The sequence below is a fragment of the Gracilinanus agilis genome, chromosome 2 (assembly GCF_016433145.1).
Source record: "Gracilinanus agilis isolate LMUSP501 chromosome 2, AgileGrace, whole genome shotgun sequence".
In the NCBI taxonomy this organism is placed as follows: domain Eukaryota; kingdom Metazoa; phylum Chordata; class Mammalia; order Didelphimorphia; family Didelphidae; genus Gracilinanus; species Gracilinanus agilis.
Window position 1 is genome coordinate 337,225,992 of NC_058131.1, and position 17,734 is coordinate 337,243,725.

Here is a 17,734-nt window from a genome sequence, read left to right on the forward strand (position 1 = left end):
AAGAAAAGAAGATATTGGTAAATATTAAAAACTGTTATTATCAATAGGATAACTAGAAGAAGTTTACTTAGAGGTAACAGTGACAAACAGTATAGGATGAAATATCAAGATATATATATATATTTATATATATATATATATATATATATATGTGTGTGTGTGTGTGTGTGTGTGTGTGTGTGTGTGTGTGTGTGTATGCAGGTACATATGTATATGCATATATATATATATATATATACACACACACATACACACACACAGATATCTATATCTATATATCAGAGCCAAAAGGGACCTTAGAGCTCATTTAATCCAAGCTGCCTATTTTACAGATAAGAAAACTGAAGCCCAGAGAAGGGGATGTGACTTGTACAAGATTATATGGCAAAAAAGTAGCAAAGCTAGGATTTGAATATAGATTCTCTGACTTAAGAATTCATAGGATAAGAGCAGCTGAAAGGGGCCTTAGTGGTCATATAATCCAACTCTTCATTTCACAGATGAGGAAACTGAGGCCCAGCACATTTAATTGACTTTTCAGAGTTCTCATAGTTAATAGGCATCAGAGGTACGAGTTAAATCTAAAGTCAGGTTCCTCCAACTTTAGAGGCAGTCATTGTTACACTATACTAAGCCGCCCCCTCCCCTCCCCTACAATGCTGTGCTTTTTCTACTATCAAAGAGAATAATCACTGTAAAGTACTTAGCACAGTGCCTGGCACATAATAAGCACCATATAAATGTTCATTATCGTTATTATGGCACTCCTCTGAAAGCCAAGAGTTAGACCTCATTTAGTATCACCACATCTCCATCAATGGTCAGTCAGCGTCCTTCCCCACATTTCTTACAGAGCAGAGGTTCTTAACCTAGAGTACATGAGTTTGTTTGTTTTATTAATATATTTCGATACCTGTATTTCAATATAATTAGTTTCTTTTGTTGTACTATATATTTTATTTTATGCATTTAAAAGCATTATTAGGCTTTACCAAATTGCCAGAGGAGCACATATGATGACATATAAAAGATTAAGAACCCCTTCTATACAACATTATAGATTTGGGGCTTTTAGGGACCTTAGAAGTCATTTAGTTCATCCTCCTCATTTTATAGATGAAGTCTAAAATGTTAAGTGATTTGCACGAGATTACAAAGGGAGTAAATACCTCAAATGGGATTTGAACCCAGCTCTTTCTGTTGTATCAGCCTAAATCAGGAGTCAGTAAATGATTATTCTTATCATTGGTAAGACTTGAACTCTCCAGGATCCACTATAGTCCTAAAGGAAAGACCTGGAAACCTTAGGCCTTGCCAGTTTTTGAAGACTGTCACACTTTCTTCAAATAAGTACCTGGGCTTATAAATATGTTTCTTTGTAACTGGTGAAGGGGAAAAGATTTAAAAAAATAGCCATCCCAAAATGGAATCAGCCACCACAGAAAGTAATGAGTTTCCCATTAGGCAATCAATAAATATGAGGCATTTAGCAAAACTGTAGGTCAGTATGTTGGGGATGGATGTAGAAGGAAATTATGGCTACAGGTTGGATTCAGAGATTCGACTAGATGTCCCCTAAAATCCCTTCCAACTCTGAGATTCTGTGACTCTATGGTTTCATGAAACTAGGGTCATTCAGATGAAGAGTTCTGAGTCTAAGAAGAAAAACAGACCCAAAACCAAGGCAGTATGGTGCAATGGGATGAGAATTAGATTTGCAGTCACAAAACCTAGTTTTGAATTCTGGCTCTGATGCTTGCTCTCTGTATGACTTTATGTGATGAACAATTCAGCTCAATAGATATTTAGAGAAGCCACTTGCCCTCCCCCAGCCTCCTCTTTCTCATTTGTAAAATGAATGGAATTAGACAAAATGGGCTTCAAGATCCCTTCCAACTTTCAATCTAATGATCTAATAATACTCAGGGGAAGGAAGTAGACTGGGTGAGAGTGAGGTTGTAGGAACGGGAGCAGAGAAGTAGATCAAGTTTGGAGAACTAAGCCCATCAGTCAAAATGGAAGGTTAGACCAGCAGCCCAGAGGAAGGATGGAACATCAAGGGATTTCAGTGTTTGACAAAATCTCCAGGACTTATACCTGTCCATGCATGCTCTTTATGTCTAATATCTCATTTGATTTCTTCCTCACCCAGGTGGAGGTGCTTACATCTCTGAAGGCCCTAGGCCGCCACGTGGACCAGAGCCAGTTGACCCCAGACCTGGAAGGCTCCTTCCCATATTGCCACAATCAGTGGGTTCAATTCTTCCAGGTGTTTATATTCATGGCTTTTAGTCTTCTCCCTTTTGCCTTCTTACTTAAAAGAGCTGATCTCTTCTAATCTGAGGGAAAACCACCACCCCCTGCCCCTAGAAAGCTCGCTATTACTTTTAGTTTCTGATCCTATGTAGAGTATTGAGAAAGGAACACAATGAGTAAGATAAAATTCTTGCCTTCAATTCCATTTAATATTTATTGTTGTTGTTTAGTCAGTTCAGTCATTTGTGGACCCATTTGGGATTTTCTTGGCAAAGATGCTGGAGTGATTTGTCATTTCCTTCTCCAGTTCATTTTATAAGTTAGGAAACTGAGGCCAACAGGGTTAAGTGCCTTGCCCAAGATCACACAGCTAGGCAGTATCTGAGACCAGATTTGAATTCAGATCTTCCTGACTCCAGGCCCAGCACTTTACCCACTGTGCCACCTAGCTGCTCTTTAAAATTTATTAAGCATCTAATATGAGTAAGATTCTATCTCAGGGTACAAAAGTTTTTAAAATTATACAGTCCCTGCCCTCAGACAACTTAGAGCTGTAACCCACCATACATTCCAATTGGGGAATCTGGCAAGAACACAGCTTAATACAAAGTAGAAAGTGACAAAAGTCCACAGAGAAATCCAGAAAAAGAGCTCAAAGAAAAATATGAAGAGGAAGAAAAACACTTTCAGTTGAGGGATGAAGAGGAAGGCTGCATAGTATTTGACTGCGCCATGAAGGAAGAAAAGGATTTAATCAGGTGACGGTGAGGAGTCTATATCCCAGACACAGGGAATGACTTGTATAAATGAGCAAAAGTGAGAGAAGGCTGGACATCCAGTGTAGCAAGCAGCTTGGGTATATTAAGGGAGAAGTGTGAAATAAGACTAAAAAGATAGGACAGAGCAAGATTATAGAGAGTCTCTAAGTGTAAAGGTAAGGAATTTGTATTTTATCCTAGGAACAATAGGGAGCCACTGAAATTCTTTTAGCAGGAAAAGACATATTTGGGCTTGATGAGATTATCTTGGCAGTTTGCAGTATAGGGAATCTAAGATATGTTCATAAATAACTATGATACAATATAAGTTGTAAGGCTGTAATCAGGGTGTTAAAAACACAGAACTGTGAGAAAGCAAAAGAGAGATTATGTTTAACTGGAGAGGCTTCCTGGAAGTCTGGAAGAGTCAGCAGGAAATGATCAGACAGAGATGGAGGGGTATGAAAGCCAAAGAGTGCATTCCAGGAAAAAAGAGCATGAGCAAAGGCATGAGAGCAGAAAAGTAGAGGGGTTCAAGGAACACTGAGTGTTCCCATGTGACTGACATAGACTTTGGAAAGAGGATCAGTGGAAAAGAAGGCCAGAGGTTCTATGGGATGAGATAATAACAGGAACTTGGAGCACCACTGCTGTCCTAGATAGCAGAGAGAAGAGGCCACTACTTGGCCTCCTGGGGACTGGCCCTGCCTACTTTGGGGAAGTCATTCCATCCTGCTTCACCTTTTCCAGGCGGGACAGTTTGACCATTAGAACAATATGTCCCCTTACTTAGACATCTAATGGTCTGACTATTGCCAGTCCTAAGGGAAAATACTGACTCAAGGATCATAGATTTAGGGCCATCAAATCCAATCTTCTCATTTTATGGGTAAGGGAATTGAGGAACAGAAGAGCTCTTAAGTAAATAATCTGCCCAGAGTCATAAAGCTAGTAAGTATCTGAGATAGGATTTGAATCCAGTTCTTCTGCCCTGAGAGCCCTATCTATACTGCCTCACAGAACATCCCCTCAAAGCTTTTAGAACCACTGTCTTGTAGAATTATATAATTTAGAACTGGAAGGTCCTTTAGAAATCATCTGTTTCAACCTCCTTCACTTGTGGATGAAGCCCAAAGAGGATAAGTAATTTGCCCCAATTTGCCTAAGCAGTAAATGTCAGAGCCTGAACTTGAACTCAGATCTTATCTCTGAATACAGTGCTGGTTTTAACAGGTCACATTATTGCCCTGCCTCTAAGTTTTAGCATTTTCCCATTGGCCTATCTACAGAGAAGACCTCTTGGAAAGCTCCCTTGGCTGGTAGATACTGGTTCCCCACCTGCCCCACCCCCAGGCATGGGACCCTGACAATTAAGATTCATGTCATCAATTAAGATGCAAGCCATCATAGAGCTTCTAGTCTCATAGGAATAGATGAGACATGTATTCTCCTACTGTTTTGAGCAGTATCAGGGAAGGCAGAAGTAGGAGGGAAAGTTAAGGTGAAACAAAGGCCTATCAGGGGCTAGTTAGCAGGTGTTTTCTACCATCTACCCATCCTCTAAGTAGGCCTACATCTTTCTCATCAGAGGTTTGTTTTTTCAGAGTATCCAAGTGCTTACTCTAAGAGAGACTATAGTATAGATGACCACTTACTAGAGATATTATATGATACCCACTCAAGTACAGTTTGGCCTAAGTGGTCTCCGAGGCCCCTTCCAGCTCAGAGAGTCTGTGATTCTATGTAGTGTTGAGTTCACTACAGTCTTCCAGAAGTAGAAAAACTAAGTCCTAGTGGGTCTTCCATTAATTCTATAATGTGAGTTTGGAAAAGTTTTCTAACTTTCTGGACCTCAGTTTCCTTTTCTGTGAAATGGAGGTAATAATACTACACTGTGGATCACAGTATTGTTTTTGAGGGTCATGAGAGATAAGAGATGGGAAAGAACTTTGCCAACTACAAAGCACCATACAAAGGCAAGCTATTCTTAATGAAGTTTTGCATATATAACTATCAATTATATTATAATATGCAATAAATACAATCTGAGAGACAATGTGGTACAGTGGAAAGGACCCTGGATCTGGAATCAGATGACCTAGATTTGAATCCTGTCTCTGCTACTCTCAGCAAATCACTTAAGTTCTCTAAGCCTAAATTTCTTCATGTATAAAACCAGTAGGTGGACTAGATGATTTCTGAGGTCTCTTCCTTATAGATAAGATACCCTGGTCTAGTGGAAAGAGTGCTATATTTGGGTTCAAATCCTGCCTTGCTTACAGGCTCTATGAACTTGAGGAAATCACTTAACCTCTCTGGGTCTCGGTTTCCTCATCTACAAAATGGAAAAGAGAAGCTCGACTAGATAACATTTAAGGTCCTGGATAACATTTAAGGTCTCAGATAACATTTAAGATCCTTCCAGCTCTAACTCTTTAATTCTAAAGCACATATCTGAAACCAAAAGCAAGCATCATATACAATGAGGGTGTACTCGAACCTTTCCTAATAAATACAAGCTTAGTTAAGAAAACAAAAATAAAGAAATAAAGCTATGATCTTATGAGTCTGTAATCCTAATGTTATAATTTGCCTGTAATGACTCATTCTCCAGAAATAGCATAAAAATCTATCATGAATCAAGAGTAAAGGATAAAAGGAGCAACAAGGTGACTCAATGGATAGAGAACCAGGCCTAGAGATGAGAGAACCTTGGTTCCAATATAGCCTCAGATACTTCCCAGCTGTGGGTCCCTGGTCAAATCATTTAACCCCCATTGCCTTGCCTTACCATTCTTTTGCCTTGGAACTAATACTTAGTATCCATTTTAAGATGGAAGGTAAGGGATTTTTTTTTAATAAAATAAAAGAGTAAAAGATAAGAGATGGGGGAAAAATCCTATACCAGTATCAGTTGAGGCACCAAAAATTGGGAGGTCAATTTATTGGTTGTATGTTCTATGAGAATATAATGAAGAATTGATTCTAAGATTCCAAATTCCCTGAGGGCAGATTCTGTGTTGTTTTTCCATCTTTTTCTCCCAACTACCTTGCAAACAGTTGGGACTTAATAAAATCTTTGTTCAATTGACATGAATGAGAATCACAGGATGAGAAGGGTCAAAATCTGGTTGAGCTGGTTATCCCCATTAATGAGATCCTAGTTCCATGGAAACACTGAAGGTTATCATAACTGAGACTGGAATAATTGCAAACACTGGCAGGGAGCTTTCAACTTTTTTCAAAAGGTTTTTTACATCAATTATCTCTTTTCATCCTCAGGAACACACTGTGCAAGAGAAGCAGAGCAGGAATTAGGGTCATATCCATTTTATGAGTAAATAAAAGTACAGGAATGTTGTTGGGCGACTTGGAAAAATGACCTCTAGTATCCAGATTTCCTGATTCTCAAAGCAGGGCTCTGTCTGTATTAGCACTAAAACGATTCCCAGGCAGCATGAGAGAGTTCCTGTAACCTTACTGATGACCAGGAGACTTCAGGAGAAGCCTATATTCATTTCTAAACTGTTCTAGTCTCTGTCTCCTCCAATCAACAAACTTTATTTTTTTTAAAGTCTTACCTTCGGTCTTAGAATAAATAGTGTGTATTGGTTCCAAGGCAGAAGAACAGTAAGGGATAGGCAATGAGAAATAAGAGACTTGCTCAGGGTCACACAGCTAGGAAGTGTCTGTTGCCAGAGTTGAGGCCAGGACCTCCTGTCTGTGGGACTGGCTCTCAATCCGTTGAGCCACCTAGCTGCCCCAATAGCAAATATTTATTAAGAGCTTGCTGCCAATGCGTAAGGCTCTATCTCAGGGGCTGGGATTAAAAATCAAGGCAAAAACCATCCCTGACCTCAAGGAACTTACATTCTAATGTAACTCAGTCCTCTGCTTTCCCTCCTCCTTCTGAGCTAAGCACTAACTGTTATCCCCTTGGGATCGCTTTATTCCAGAGGGTGGACCCCTTCCTGGCTGAACTCCGCAAGGTTTCCACACTGCTCCAGGATGCCATCCAGGAGTTTGAGAAGGGCAAGACCCCCAAGGGAGTACAGGTAAGTGCAAGAAGTCAAACTAGGAGTGGAGGGAATACGACCCAGCTCGTGCTTCCAAGTCAGATTTTACATTACCTAATTATTCACATGGGAGATGGGGCAGGCATTGCTGCCCCTATTTTTGTTGTTATTCAGTCGTTCAGTCATGCCAGGCTCCTCATGACCCCATGGACATAGAGTTTTTTCAGCAAAGATACTGGATTGGTTTACCTTTTATTTTTCTTTTGCCAGTAGATTAAGGTAAACAAGATTTAAGTAACTTGCCCAAATCACACAGGTAGTAAATATCCAAGGTCAAAATTTGAACTCAGATCTTCTTGACTCCAGTTCCCAATGCTCTATCCACTGAACCACCTAGTTACTTCCTATCCCTCTTTTACAGAAAAGCAAACTAAGCCCCCAAAAGGCAGTTATATATGGTTTGCCCATGAGCACACAGCAAGTTGAAGGCAGACCCTTTGTTTCCAAACTCCTCTCTCCAGAGCAGGCAGCCATCTAGTGTGTCCTCCCTTCTGACCCGACAGTCTAGGGGTCTTCAAGTGTGGCAGACAGGGTGTAAGTTTGGCATGAGTCTTCCAAATGTTGAGGACCTTAATAGAATGACATATAAACCAGTGGAGCCAGAGAAGAGGAGTATGTTCAATGAAAACTGATGAGCTGACTGTGTTTGGAAAGACCCCAGAAGCCCCCAAAAGACTCTCCATCTGGCCCTGGCAAGCTTAAGGACTCCAGAGTAAGAAACATGCCAGTTCAGCAGATTGGTCTTTATTAAACGTTTACATCGATGATCTCAATTGACCCTCATGACAAGCACTGTGCTAGGAGCAGTGTGGGGAATGAAGAGGTGTAAGCCATGCCCTCTGCCTAGAGCTTAACCACAATTGGAGAGCCAAGACTAAGAAATATAAGAAAAGGACAGAGCTCAAGATCATCTGGCTATTAGCTCATGTCAAAAACTGAGCAGACCCAGAGCTGCAGGGCCAAGGTCTTTACATGATGATAGTTGACATTAATATAGTACATTTAGGTTTACAAAGCACTTTCTATGTGTTATCCTACTTGATCCTCACAAGAACCTCATGAGATTGATCCTCTGATCACCTCAGTTTTACATATGTGAAATCTGAGACTCAGAGAGGGTAAATGACTTGGTCCAGAGTTATAGAGCAAGGAAAGTAATGTAGTGTAGTGGGAAAAGTTGCAGACTTAAGAGGCAGGAAGGCCTGGGTCTCAGTCTCTTCTCAGGTCCTTACTAGTTGTGTGACTCTGAGCAAGGCACTTAACCTTTTTGATCCTCAGTTTTCCTCCTTTGTAAAATGGGGATCTAAGTCTGTCCATCTTTCAGAATTATGAGGATCAAATGACATATGTATGTGTATATGTTTTATAACCTTGTGCTATGTAAAAGTTTTCTACTGTTCTTTATTAAATGTTTAAGGTAAGCTGTGAAACCAGCTCCTGAGTTAACCAAGAGGTGACCAATGTACCCCTCAAAAAGCCTGGGCATGTCCCCTAGAGTTCAAGTCTAGGGCTTGAGAAAGGTAGGATTGCAAACTTGACTTTGATGCCTCCTCATATCCCTGCAGGAGGCAGCTCAGAGCATGACCAAATACAAGCAGATGATGGAGACTGTGCTCAGCGATGCCCAGCTGGTGAGTCTACAGAGAGATGGGGGAGCCACCTTAGCCAGGCTCAGGAAGGACACCTGCAAGCTTGCCTACTCACAGGAAGCCAGGTAAGACAATTCCTGGGACAGGTCTCTCCCTTCACCGCCAGGGTTATAGGAGCATCAGGACTGCTTGGCCCTTCCTTGTTCAAGATCCACTGTCCTCCCCGGTCCTCACTTAGTTCTACACAAGAGTTGAGTTAGAGATAGCAGAGAAGCATGAAACTGTCATGGCACAAGACTCTTTGGGGTTTCAGTAAGACCTGTAGTCTGCCCATAATGGACCACAGCTCTCAGCTAGTAAGATGGGTTGGTCTTAATTATGTATCCATAGACCAATGTGGCATGATCTAAAGGGTGTGGTCAAAATCCTCAATGCCCAAAAGTGACCACTACCCAGAAGTGACCTCAACTCACCAACCTGTCACAGTGCCACACATAAAACACAATTGTAGAATCATAGATCTAGGGCAAAAGGAACATTTGAACATAAAACATAGGAGGCAGAGCTGGAAGAGCATGTCTGTTCTCAAATGGACCTTAAAATATAAATAGAGCTGGACTGGATCTTAGCTTATGGACCAACAGACTATAGGATCATAGTTTTAGAGGAGGAAAGTTCCTTAAAATATAGTGCTGAATGCCAAAGTTCAATGAACCTTAAATAGAGAATATTGCAGATTAGAACTGGGATTGAATGAATAAATGTTTAAAAGGCCCTTAGTAAGCGCTTTCTTGCTATGTGCCAGGCACTGTAGCCAAGTACTAGGGATACAAAGAGAGAAAGAACAGTTCCTGCCATCCAAGGATTCACACTTTAATTGGAGGAGACAACTCTTCCAGGGTATATGAAAAGGTCCAGAGGCCTGAAGGGTACAGCTACAGGTCAGATGGCAAGGCCCGGGGACCCTTAGGATATATCAGGATGTCTGCCCCACAGGAATAGCCCACCATCATTGGGAAGTGGAAAATGAGCCTAAGGACAAGAATGGAGAGAGGATTCAGGGTTCCTTCTAGCAAGAGTCGGGGATAGGAAAGGTATCAGTATCCAGCTAGGAGGGGAAAGAGGGTATTGAATATTGTCAGAAAAATAGAGGAATAAAAAGAAAAGATTTTTGGTTCCAGCTCTAGCTAGAGCCTTCCAGGCACCCCTAGATAGAATCTGAGATATCTGGGGAGGAAGAAAGGGATCCTGCTTGGCCCCAATTCTGGCAGTCTGTAAGATAACTCAGACTATAGATCATGGAACACAGAATTGATGATAGGATCATAGTTTTTGTCCTGGAAGAAACCTTAGAAATTCTTTAGCCCAACTCTCATTTTATAGAAAAGGAAATTAAGTCTCAAGGTCTCTATTTGCCCCATATCACTTAGCTAGTAAATGGCATAGCTTATAATGCCAACATAGGGTCTTTGACTCCAAACTCCAGTGGTATTTTTTTTCCCGTTGCATCACATTGTCCTCCATCAGAACTACAATGGTTTTAGGGCATAGAAGGTAGAATGTCAAAATAGCTAAGTTCCTTGAGGGTGGAATCTGTTTCACTTTTATCTTCATATTTCTAGAACCTAGCCAATGTTTTGATCTCAGGAGGTAGTCAAATGTTTTTTTCTTTAATTTGTCAAATTTAATATAAAAAACATCTAATGTCAGGGATGGAAAGGACTTTAGAACGTAGACTGTCAGAGCTAAGAAGTACCTTAGAAGTCACTAGGACTTATTCCCTCCCTTTATAAAACAAGGAAAGGCCTGGAGAGGTCTCATACCTTGCCTAAAAGCCTCCAGTTAGTATGAAGCAGAGTCAGAGTCACACTCAGATTTTCTGACTTTTTACATTATACTGTTTTGCATTCGTCTGTAGATTCTGCCAAGATATTTCAAGCACCAAAGTGTTCTGTGGTCCATTCATTTTGGGAAATTAAAGTGTTACATCTCCTGGAGTAATATATAAACCCCCATCACTTAGCCCCTTAGGATCATTAGTTTCTTGGCAAATTCCATGTTAACTTGAAGAAAAGAAAACATGGCTCTGGGAGAAGTGACTGGTAATCTTGGTGGAAAGAAAGGAGTAGGAAAGTGGGTAGAAAATGACCAAGGTGGGGAGCCAAACCAGGGAGGATTGGTCACACTTAGGTCTCTGCAGCAAGGGAGCCTAGACAACGGGTGGAAATTTGAGGACAACAGGAATTTGGGGCTATCCTAGGGCAACGGGTTGCCAAAAACAACAATAAATATACAGAATTAAGAGGTAAGAGTGAATAGTGACTATCCTTTCCATGTTTGCATCATGCAGTCCTGCCAATCAGATCAGAGCAGGGGGTGGGAAGGGCCCTGGACTAGGAGTGATGGGGTCAAGAGACTTGGGCCCTCTATCCTCAGTTCATTCACTGAATTCAATTCCTGGCTTTTCTTAAAGTAGAAAGAAGTCAGAGATCTGGGTCTGAATTTTAAATTAGAAGTCAAAAGATCTGGGTTTGAATTTTAGCTTAGAAGTCAGAGAGCTGGATTTGAATTTTAACTTAGAAGTCAGAGATCTGGGTTTGAATTTTAGCTTTGAAGTCAGAAGTCCTGGGTTTAAATTTTGCTTTAATTACTCTTTACCTTAAGAGGTCTTGAACAGTTAATTCACTTAATATCTCTAGGCCACAGTTGTCTTCTGGGCTTGCTTTAGGTCTTCCATATAGTAGGAAAAGTTTTGGAGTTGAAATCAGAAGGTGTAGGATTGAAGCAGCCCTCTCCTGCATCCTACCTAGGTGATCCTGAGCAAATGACTTCCTCTCCCAGGGCCTCAATCCTCTTTCTTGTAAAATGGGAATGTTAGACTAGATGAATATTCTCGAAGGTTCTTCACGCTCCAACATTTCACGGTCAATGATTAGCTCCAGTTCTGACCACCTAAGTTTGATTTGAGGTCCAGCTCTTATCTTGAGGAGGTCCTTCCCCTGTAGCTGCCTCTCCCTGCCTTCCCTGACTCACAAGAATTCATGCTAGTGGTGGGGCTTTCCAACCTAATCCAAGCCTTACGCAATCCATGTTGAGCTGGGAAGCCCAACCTTTCTCTCATCCCCTGGACATGGTAGTTGGACCCATGAGCAGAGTGGCACTGCCCATGTTGGACATTAGATGGCGCTGCTTCCCTGCAGAGCCCCAGCCTCTCGGTCTCATTCTCTTGTTGCATCCCCCTGGGCCCCTTCTGCTCATTCTGTCCAGCCCATCTTTTTCTCCCAGCCCCCAGCCCACTCCCACGCTCTGCTCTACTTTCTATTCCTAAAATGATCTCTGGCAGCCCCAGCACTCAGCTGGCACATGGGAAAGGAGATGTTATGCCCTTCCTCTTTGTCATTCTTTTGAAAGAATGGTTAAAAGGATGATTTGATCATAGGATTTTGAACTAGAAGGGACCTTAGAGATGATCCTGACTAATGGAGACATTTTATAAATGGGGAAATTGAGGCCTATGGAGGAGACGGGGGTTTAGGAAAGGTCACAGCAGAGCTGGAATCACAGGACTAGACTCAGAGCTGTCAGGGACCTCAGAGTCCATCTTTGTGTCCAGGACCCTTTTGGCAGCCTGGTGCCCCTCCTCAGAGGTAAAGAACAGAGGATCACAAAGAAAACCTATCATTTTGAAGTATAGTTATTAAATGTAAAAAAATAAATCCTGATTCTCTCCCACCCTTAGTACTTTGCAAATGAAGAAACCGAGACCAGAGACATTAATAATGTGGTAGTTGGGCCTGGGGACAAGCAAGACATCTTCCTGAGTTCAAATTTGGCTTCAGATTCTTTTAGCTATATGATCCTGGGCAAGTCACGTAACCCAATATGCCTCAGTTTCCTCATCTATAAAATGAGATGGAGAAGGAAATGGTAAACCATTCCAGTGTCTTTGCTGAGAAAAGTCCCAAATGGGGTCATGAAAAGTCAGACATAACCAAAATCACTGAATGACAACAATGAAAAATCAGAGAATAGTAGAAAAAAAAATAATCCCAGTCAGGGGTTGTTTATTGTGGTTTAATTGTGTCTGACTCTTTGTGGCCCCATTTAGGATTTTCTTGGCAAAGATACTGGAGTGATTTGCCATTTCCTTCTCCAAATCATTTTATAGATGAGGAAACTGAGGCAAAAAGAGTTATTAAGTCACGTGCACAGTATTGGCTGGGGCCAGATTTGAACTCAATGAAGATAAGTCTTCCTGACCCCAGGACTGGGGCTCATCCAATGCCCTTCCCCCCCCAGCTGCCTGGTACTGTGATCAGATCCCATGTTTTCAAACTCCAATTGTGAGAAAGCTTAAAGGAAGGCAATCAATATGCTAGAGAGGTCAGGGGGAGAACCTTGTACAGATGGGAGGAGGGGTTACAGGAAGGCTTCCTGAAGGAGGTGATAGCTTAGTTGCACAAGAATAACTTTTATTCAAGTTCAGTTGAGACAATAGGCAAAGAAGGAGAAGGAAGCATTCTAGATCCAAGTGACAGAACAAAAGCTGGGTGGAGTTCAAGGAGCAGGATGAGTTCCAAGGATTGTCCATTTGGATCAGAACATAGAACATTTGAAAAAGCGTAAGATGAGATACAGACAGAACAGTAGCATGGTGCCATATTGTGGAGAGCCTTGAATGCCAAGTAGAGAATCTTGAATTTTACTTGGTTGGTAATATAGGAAGTTAAATAAATTAATAAATTTAATTTATTAATAAAGAAAGTTAATAAATGAGGTACAGAGGATTCTTTAAGGTCTAGAGGGGAGAGGTTCATTAATGACTGGAAGGATTGTGGAATAACATTAACTCCCACTTCTATTATGCCTTAAGATTTCAAAAAGCATTTTCCTTATAACCCTGTGAGATAGGTAATATAAATATTAGGAACTGCCTTTGAGAGCTAAGAGGCAGCATAGTATAATGAGTTGAAAGCTGGTCTTGGTATTAGAAAGATCTGGGTTCCAGTCCTGCCTCGGACATATTCTGACCACAGGCAAATGATTTAACCTCTCAGGATACACAGATAATTTTCTAAGGTTTTAAGTTGCAGACAAAAGGAATTGCCCTATCAGCAGTTCCCTGTACAAATGAAGTCATATATAATGTTAAAAAATTTTTAAGCATACTTTATTTAGCATAAGGGAAAATAGGCTCAGAAAGGTTAATTAATTCTTTTTAGCTAATAGTCACACAGCAAGAATGCATCAGAGCCAAGATTCAAACCCAGGTCTTATGACTCCAAACCCAGTATTCTTTTCCTATCCACACAATCTCAGGGATTTGTTTGGGGGTTTTGGCAGAATTGACTTTTTTTAACATTTTTTTTTTCATTTGAGTTCCAAGTTCTCTTCCTCCCTCTAGCCCTTCCTCCACCCATTTAGAAGGCAAGCAATATGATACCTATGTGAAGTCATGTAAAACATATTTCCATATTAACCATGTTTTAAAAGAAAAATAAAGTGGAAAAAGTATGCTTCAGTCTACACTATGAGTTCTGTTCTCTCTGGGTGGATAAAATTTTTTGTTTTAAGTCATGAATTGCTGGATCATTGTACTGATCAATGTAGCTAAATCTGTTCACAGTTAATTATCTTTACAATATCGCTGTTACTGGGTTCACACATTTCACTTTGCATCAGTTCACATAAGTCTTCTCAGGTTTTTGTGAAACCATCCTGCTCCTCATTCCTTACAGTACAATAATATTCCATCACAATAAAACATCATGTCTTGTTCAGCTAGTCCCCAACTGATGGACTTCCAATTCTTTGTACCAAGGAAGGGCTGCTCTAAATATTTTTGTACATACACATTTTTCTTTGATCTCCTTGGAATAGAGGACTAGTAGGGGCCATTGCTGAGTCAAAGAGTTTGCAGGGTTTTGTAGCCTTGGGGCATGGTTCCAAATTGTCAGAATGGTTAGACCAGTTCACCTCTGGGAAGTGACATTTGAGGCAGCGAATGAATACAGTATATCAAATGCTGGACCTAGAGTAAGGAAGATCTCAATTCAAATCCAACATCAAGCACCTCCTAGCCCATCAAACAATGGCCACACAGCTACTAAATAACTTGTCTTCAATCTACCTAATTATCTCATCTATAAAATGATGAAATTTATAAAAAATAATAATCATAATAGCACCTACCTCCCAGGGTTGGAACGAGGATAAGATGAGACATTATAAAGTACTTTGCAAACCTTAAAGCACTAGCTATTATTATTTGAGTTGAGAGATAAAGATGGATAGACATTCAAAAGACAAAAAGAGGAAATTAATATATTCCAACTATAAAATGGCATTAGCCACTGCAGAAAGGCCAACCTACCTCCAAAAATCTTAGAAGACAGTACAATATCACCTTCTAACTCCAGGTCAAACTAGAGCCGCTAAGTAAATACAATGTAAGGCATTTTAGAAGTGTCAGATCAAGTCCTAGCCTCAAATTACTTATAATACTAGAGGATGGAATCTTTTTTTTTAAAACCCTTACCTTCCATCTTAGATTCAATACTGTATATTGGTTCCAAAGCAGAAGAACAGTAAGGGCTGGGCAATGGGGGTTAAGTGACTTGCTCAGGGTCTCATAGCTAGAAAGTATCTGAGGCCAGATTGCAGGATATAATCTTGAAAAAGTTGATCAACTTGCAATTATTAAGCATTTAGTATGTGTCAGGCACTGTGCTAAGCATTTGAGATACAAAGAGAAGCAAAAATCTCCAAAAAAAATCAATACACAGCCCTGCCCATAAGGAGCTTATATTCTAATGGGAGAAACAAGAAAGTGATATGCAAGATACAAAGTAGATGGAAAGTAATCTCAGAGGTGAAGGCCCTAGCAGCTAAAAACAAAACAAAACAAAACAAAAAAACAGAAAATACTTCTTTACTAAAGAAGATAGTATAGGTAATGTTTAGATAAATGGAAGGCAGTAGAGATAGCCTGTTTTAAGTCATCCACTTTTAACCTATTCCTTCTTGTGACCAGTTGCACCCCTTTGTGAGCTGGCTAAAGCAGTCTCTGGTTGGCATACCCCAGAAGAGCCAGAACCTGGGGGTCTAGTTTGGACTAAATGTGCATTGAGGTCCCTTCCCATTCTGGGATTCTATCCTTCATTATCTGTGATTCCTTCTTGGTCCTCAGGAACAGTATGGCTTTGGCAATGGCCCTCTACAGTCAAGTGGAAGAACGGGTACACATACTGGTGACCACATCTAACAAGAGCCTGGAAAGACTGGAATCTCTGGTGCAAACAAGTGAGCTGGAGTCTGAGTTCCATCAGGTGAGCAAGGATCGAAGGGGCAGGGGCTTTGGCCTTTGGCTCACCTGAGCCAACTACGCTTACCTCAGGAAGTGAAGCCTTAGGATGGTGTCCACAGGCTCACTCCCCTAGGAAAGGGCCAAGAGGACCTAACATACATCAATCCCAGCCACCCCTTCCCCCTGGGCCAAAGGAAGCAAAGTTCACCTCAATATAAAAAAAAGCAAAGTTCACCTCAATATAAAAAAAAATGGCACAAATTCCTCTTTGCTGAAGGTCTTCAGATGGAGGCTGCTCTGTGGTACATCAGAATGTTATAGAAGAGATTCATGTTTAGGTGGAAATTAGACTAATGGCCCCTGAGATTCTTTTCAACTATGGGATTCTAAGATGCCCGACCCCCCAAAGCATTCACCTGAACTAGGTCTATAATCTAAGCATTCTCTGGAGAAGTGAAGTTTTTTCATCTTGGAAAACTGAGGATATTCTTAGGTCTCCCTAAACTCTAAACCTCTACTTCTTAAAAAGGAAGAAAGGTTCTTGTGCAGAGAATCTCCTCTGAAGATGTAGAAAATAAAGCAGTACATCCATGTCCTGAGGCAGGGGGATGACACAAATGACTCTGGGAAGCTCCTCTAAGGCCCAAGCACTAGCTCTGTTGAATTCTTAGGCTCAGTGGTTCAGTCTCTGCAGTTTTAATTAATGCACCATTCAATAAACTTTTATTAAATGGTCTGCTATGCCCATGCTAGTCACTGAAAAAGATATGTTTTCTCATCTTCTCATAGAGCTCATAGACTAGGGGAACAAGAAGAACACAGATACGATATTATAGGACATGACTTTTTTTTAATCCTTTAGAAGGGTACAAAGTACTATGTGAGGTCCCATGGAGAAGCTTTTTATTGGCCAGAGAGGAAGGCTTCAGTAGGTGAAGATAGGAAGGAAGGACATTGGAGGCATAAGGGAAAATGCCAGACCCAGTTGTGGAAGTGGGAGAGCACTGGGCATGTTTGGGAATGAGGGTAAGGAGCAGTTCAATTTTGCTAGATCCTATAGTAGGGGGAGTGGTATAGAAGGCAGCTGGAAAAGTAAAAAGACATTACATTATAGATGTCCCTGAATGCCAGCTAGAAGAATTTGAACTTTCATCAATAAGCTATAGGGAGCCACATAAAGTTTTTGAGCAAAGGAGTAACAAAGGAATGCAGGTAGAAAGGAAGTTTGGGGAAATCAGAATGGTATAACCTGTGAGCAATTCCTTCCCAAAGGTAATAGACTCTGGAGTGGTTTAGAACACACAAAGGGCATCTCTTCAGCCACCCACTCATATCTCATTTCATTGCCTTCCCAGATCAGTGAATGGATTGACAGGGAAGGAAGTACATGGCTTAAGGCACTGACACCTTTGGAATGGAGCCTCGAGCGGGTGGAAAAATCTCATGAGCAATTTGAGGAATTCTTCCAACAGGCTACGGTATGTCTAAGGAAATTTTCTTTAGTTGAGGTCGATGAAATAATAGAAGTGTTAGGATGAGGGAAAAGGGTATGGAGAGACAGAAATTGTTGTGTGGAGATGCAAAGCATGGAATCCCTGCAAAGGTACAGGGATAGCCTCACCCAGAATTCCAGGGGACCCCCCTGGAGAAATTTGGGTGAGGGGGCAGTTGAGAAGGGTTGGAGACAGTTAATTTGTGGGAGGGGATGTGAGCAGACACTCTGCTTGCTACTCCTGACTTGGGGTTTCT

At 41.0% G+C, this 17,734-nt stretch overlaps 1 protein-coding gene across 1 annotated transcript in view; it reads left to right on the forward strand.

Annotated features, from left to right (window-relative positions):
• The window catches only part of KIAA1755 (KIAA1755 ortholog), an 80,333-nt gene that overhangs the window by 48,739 nt on the left and 13,860 nt on the right, over positions 1-17,734 (forward strand). Inside the window, exons 7-11 of the mRNA XM_044659793.1 lie at positions 2,153-2,269; positions 6,971-7,069; positions 8,656-8,804; positions 15,869-16,007; positions 17,341-17,463. Coding sequence (XP_044515728.1) covers positions 2,153-2,269; positions 6,971-7,069; positions 8,656-8,804; positions 15,869-16,007; positions 17,341-17,463 — 627 coding nt within the window. The remainder of the gene's footprint in view (positions 1-2,152; positions 2,270-6,970; positions 7,070-8,655; positions 8,805-15,868; positions 16,008-17,340; positions 17,464-17,734) is intronic.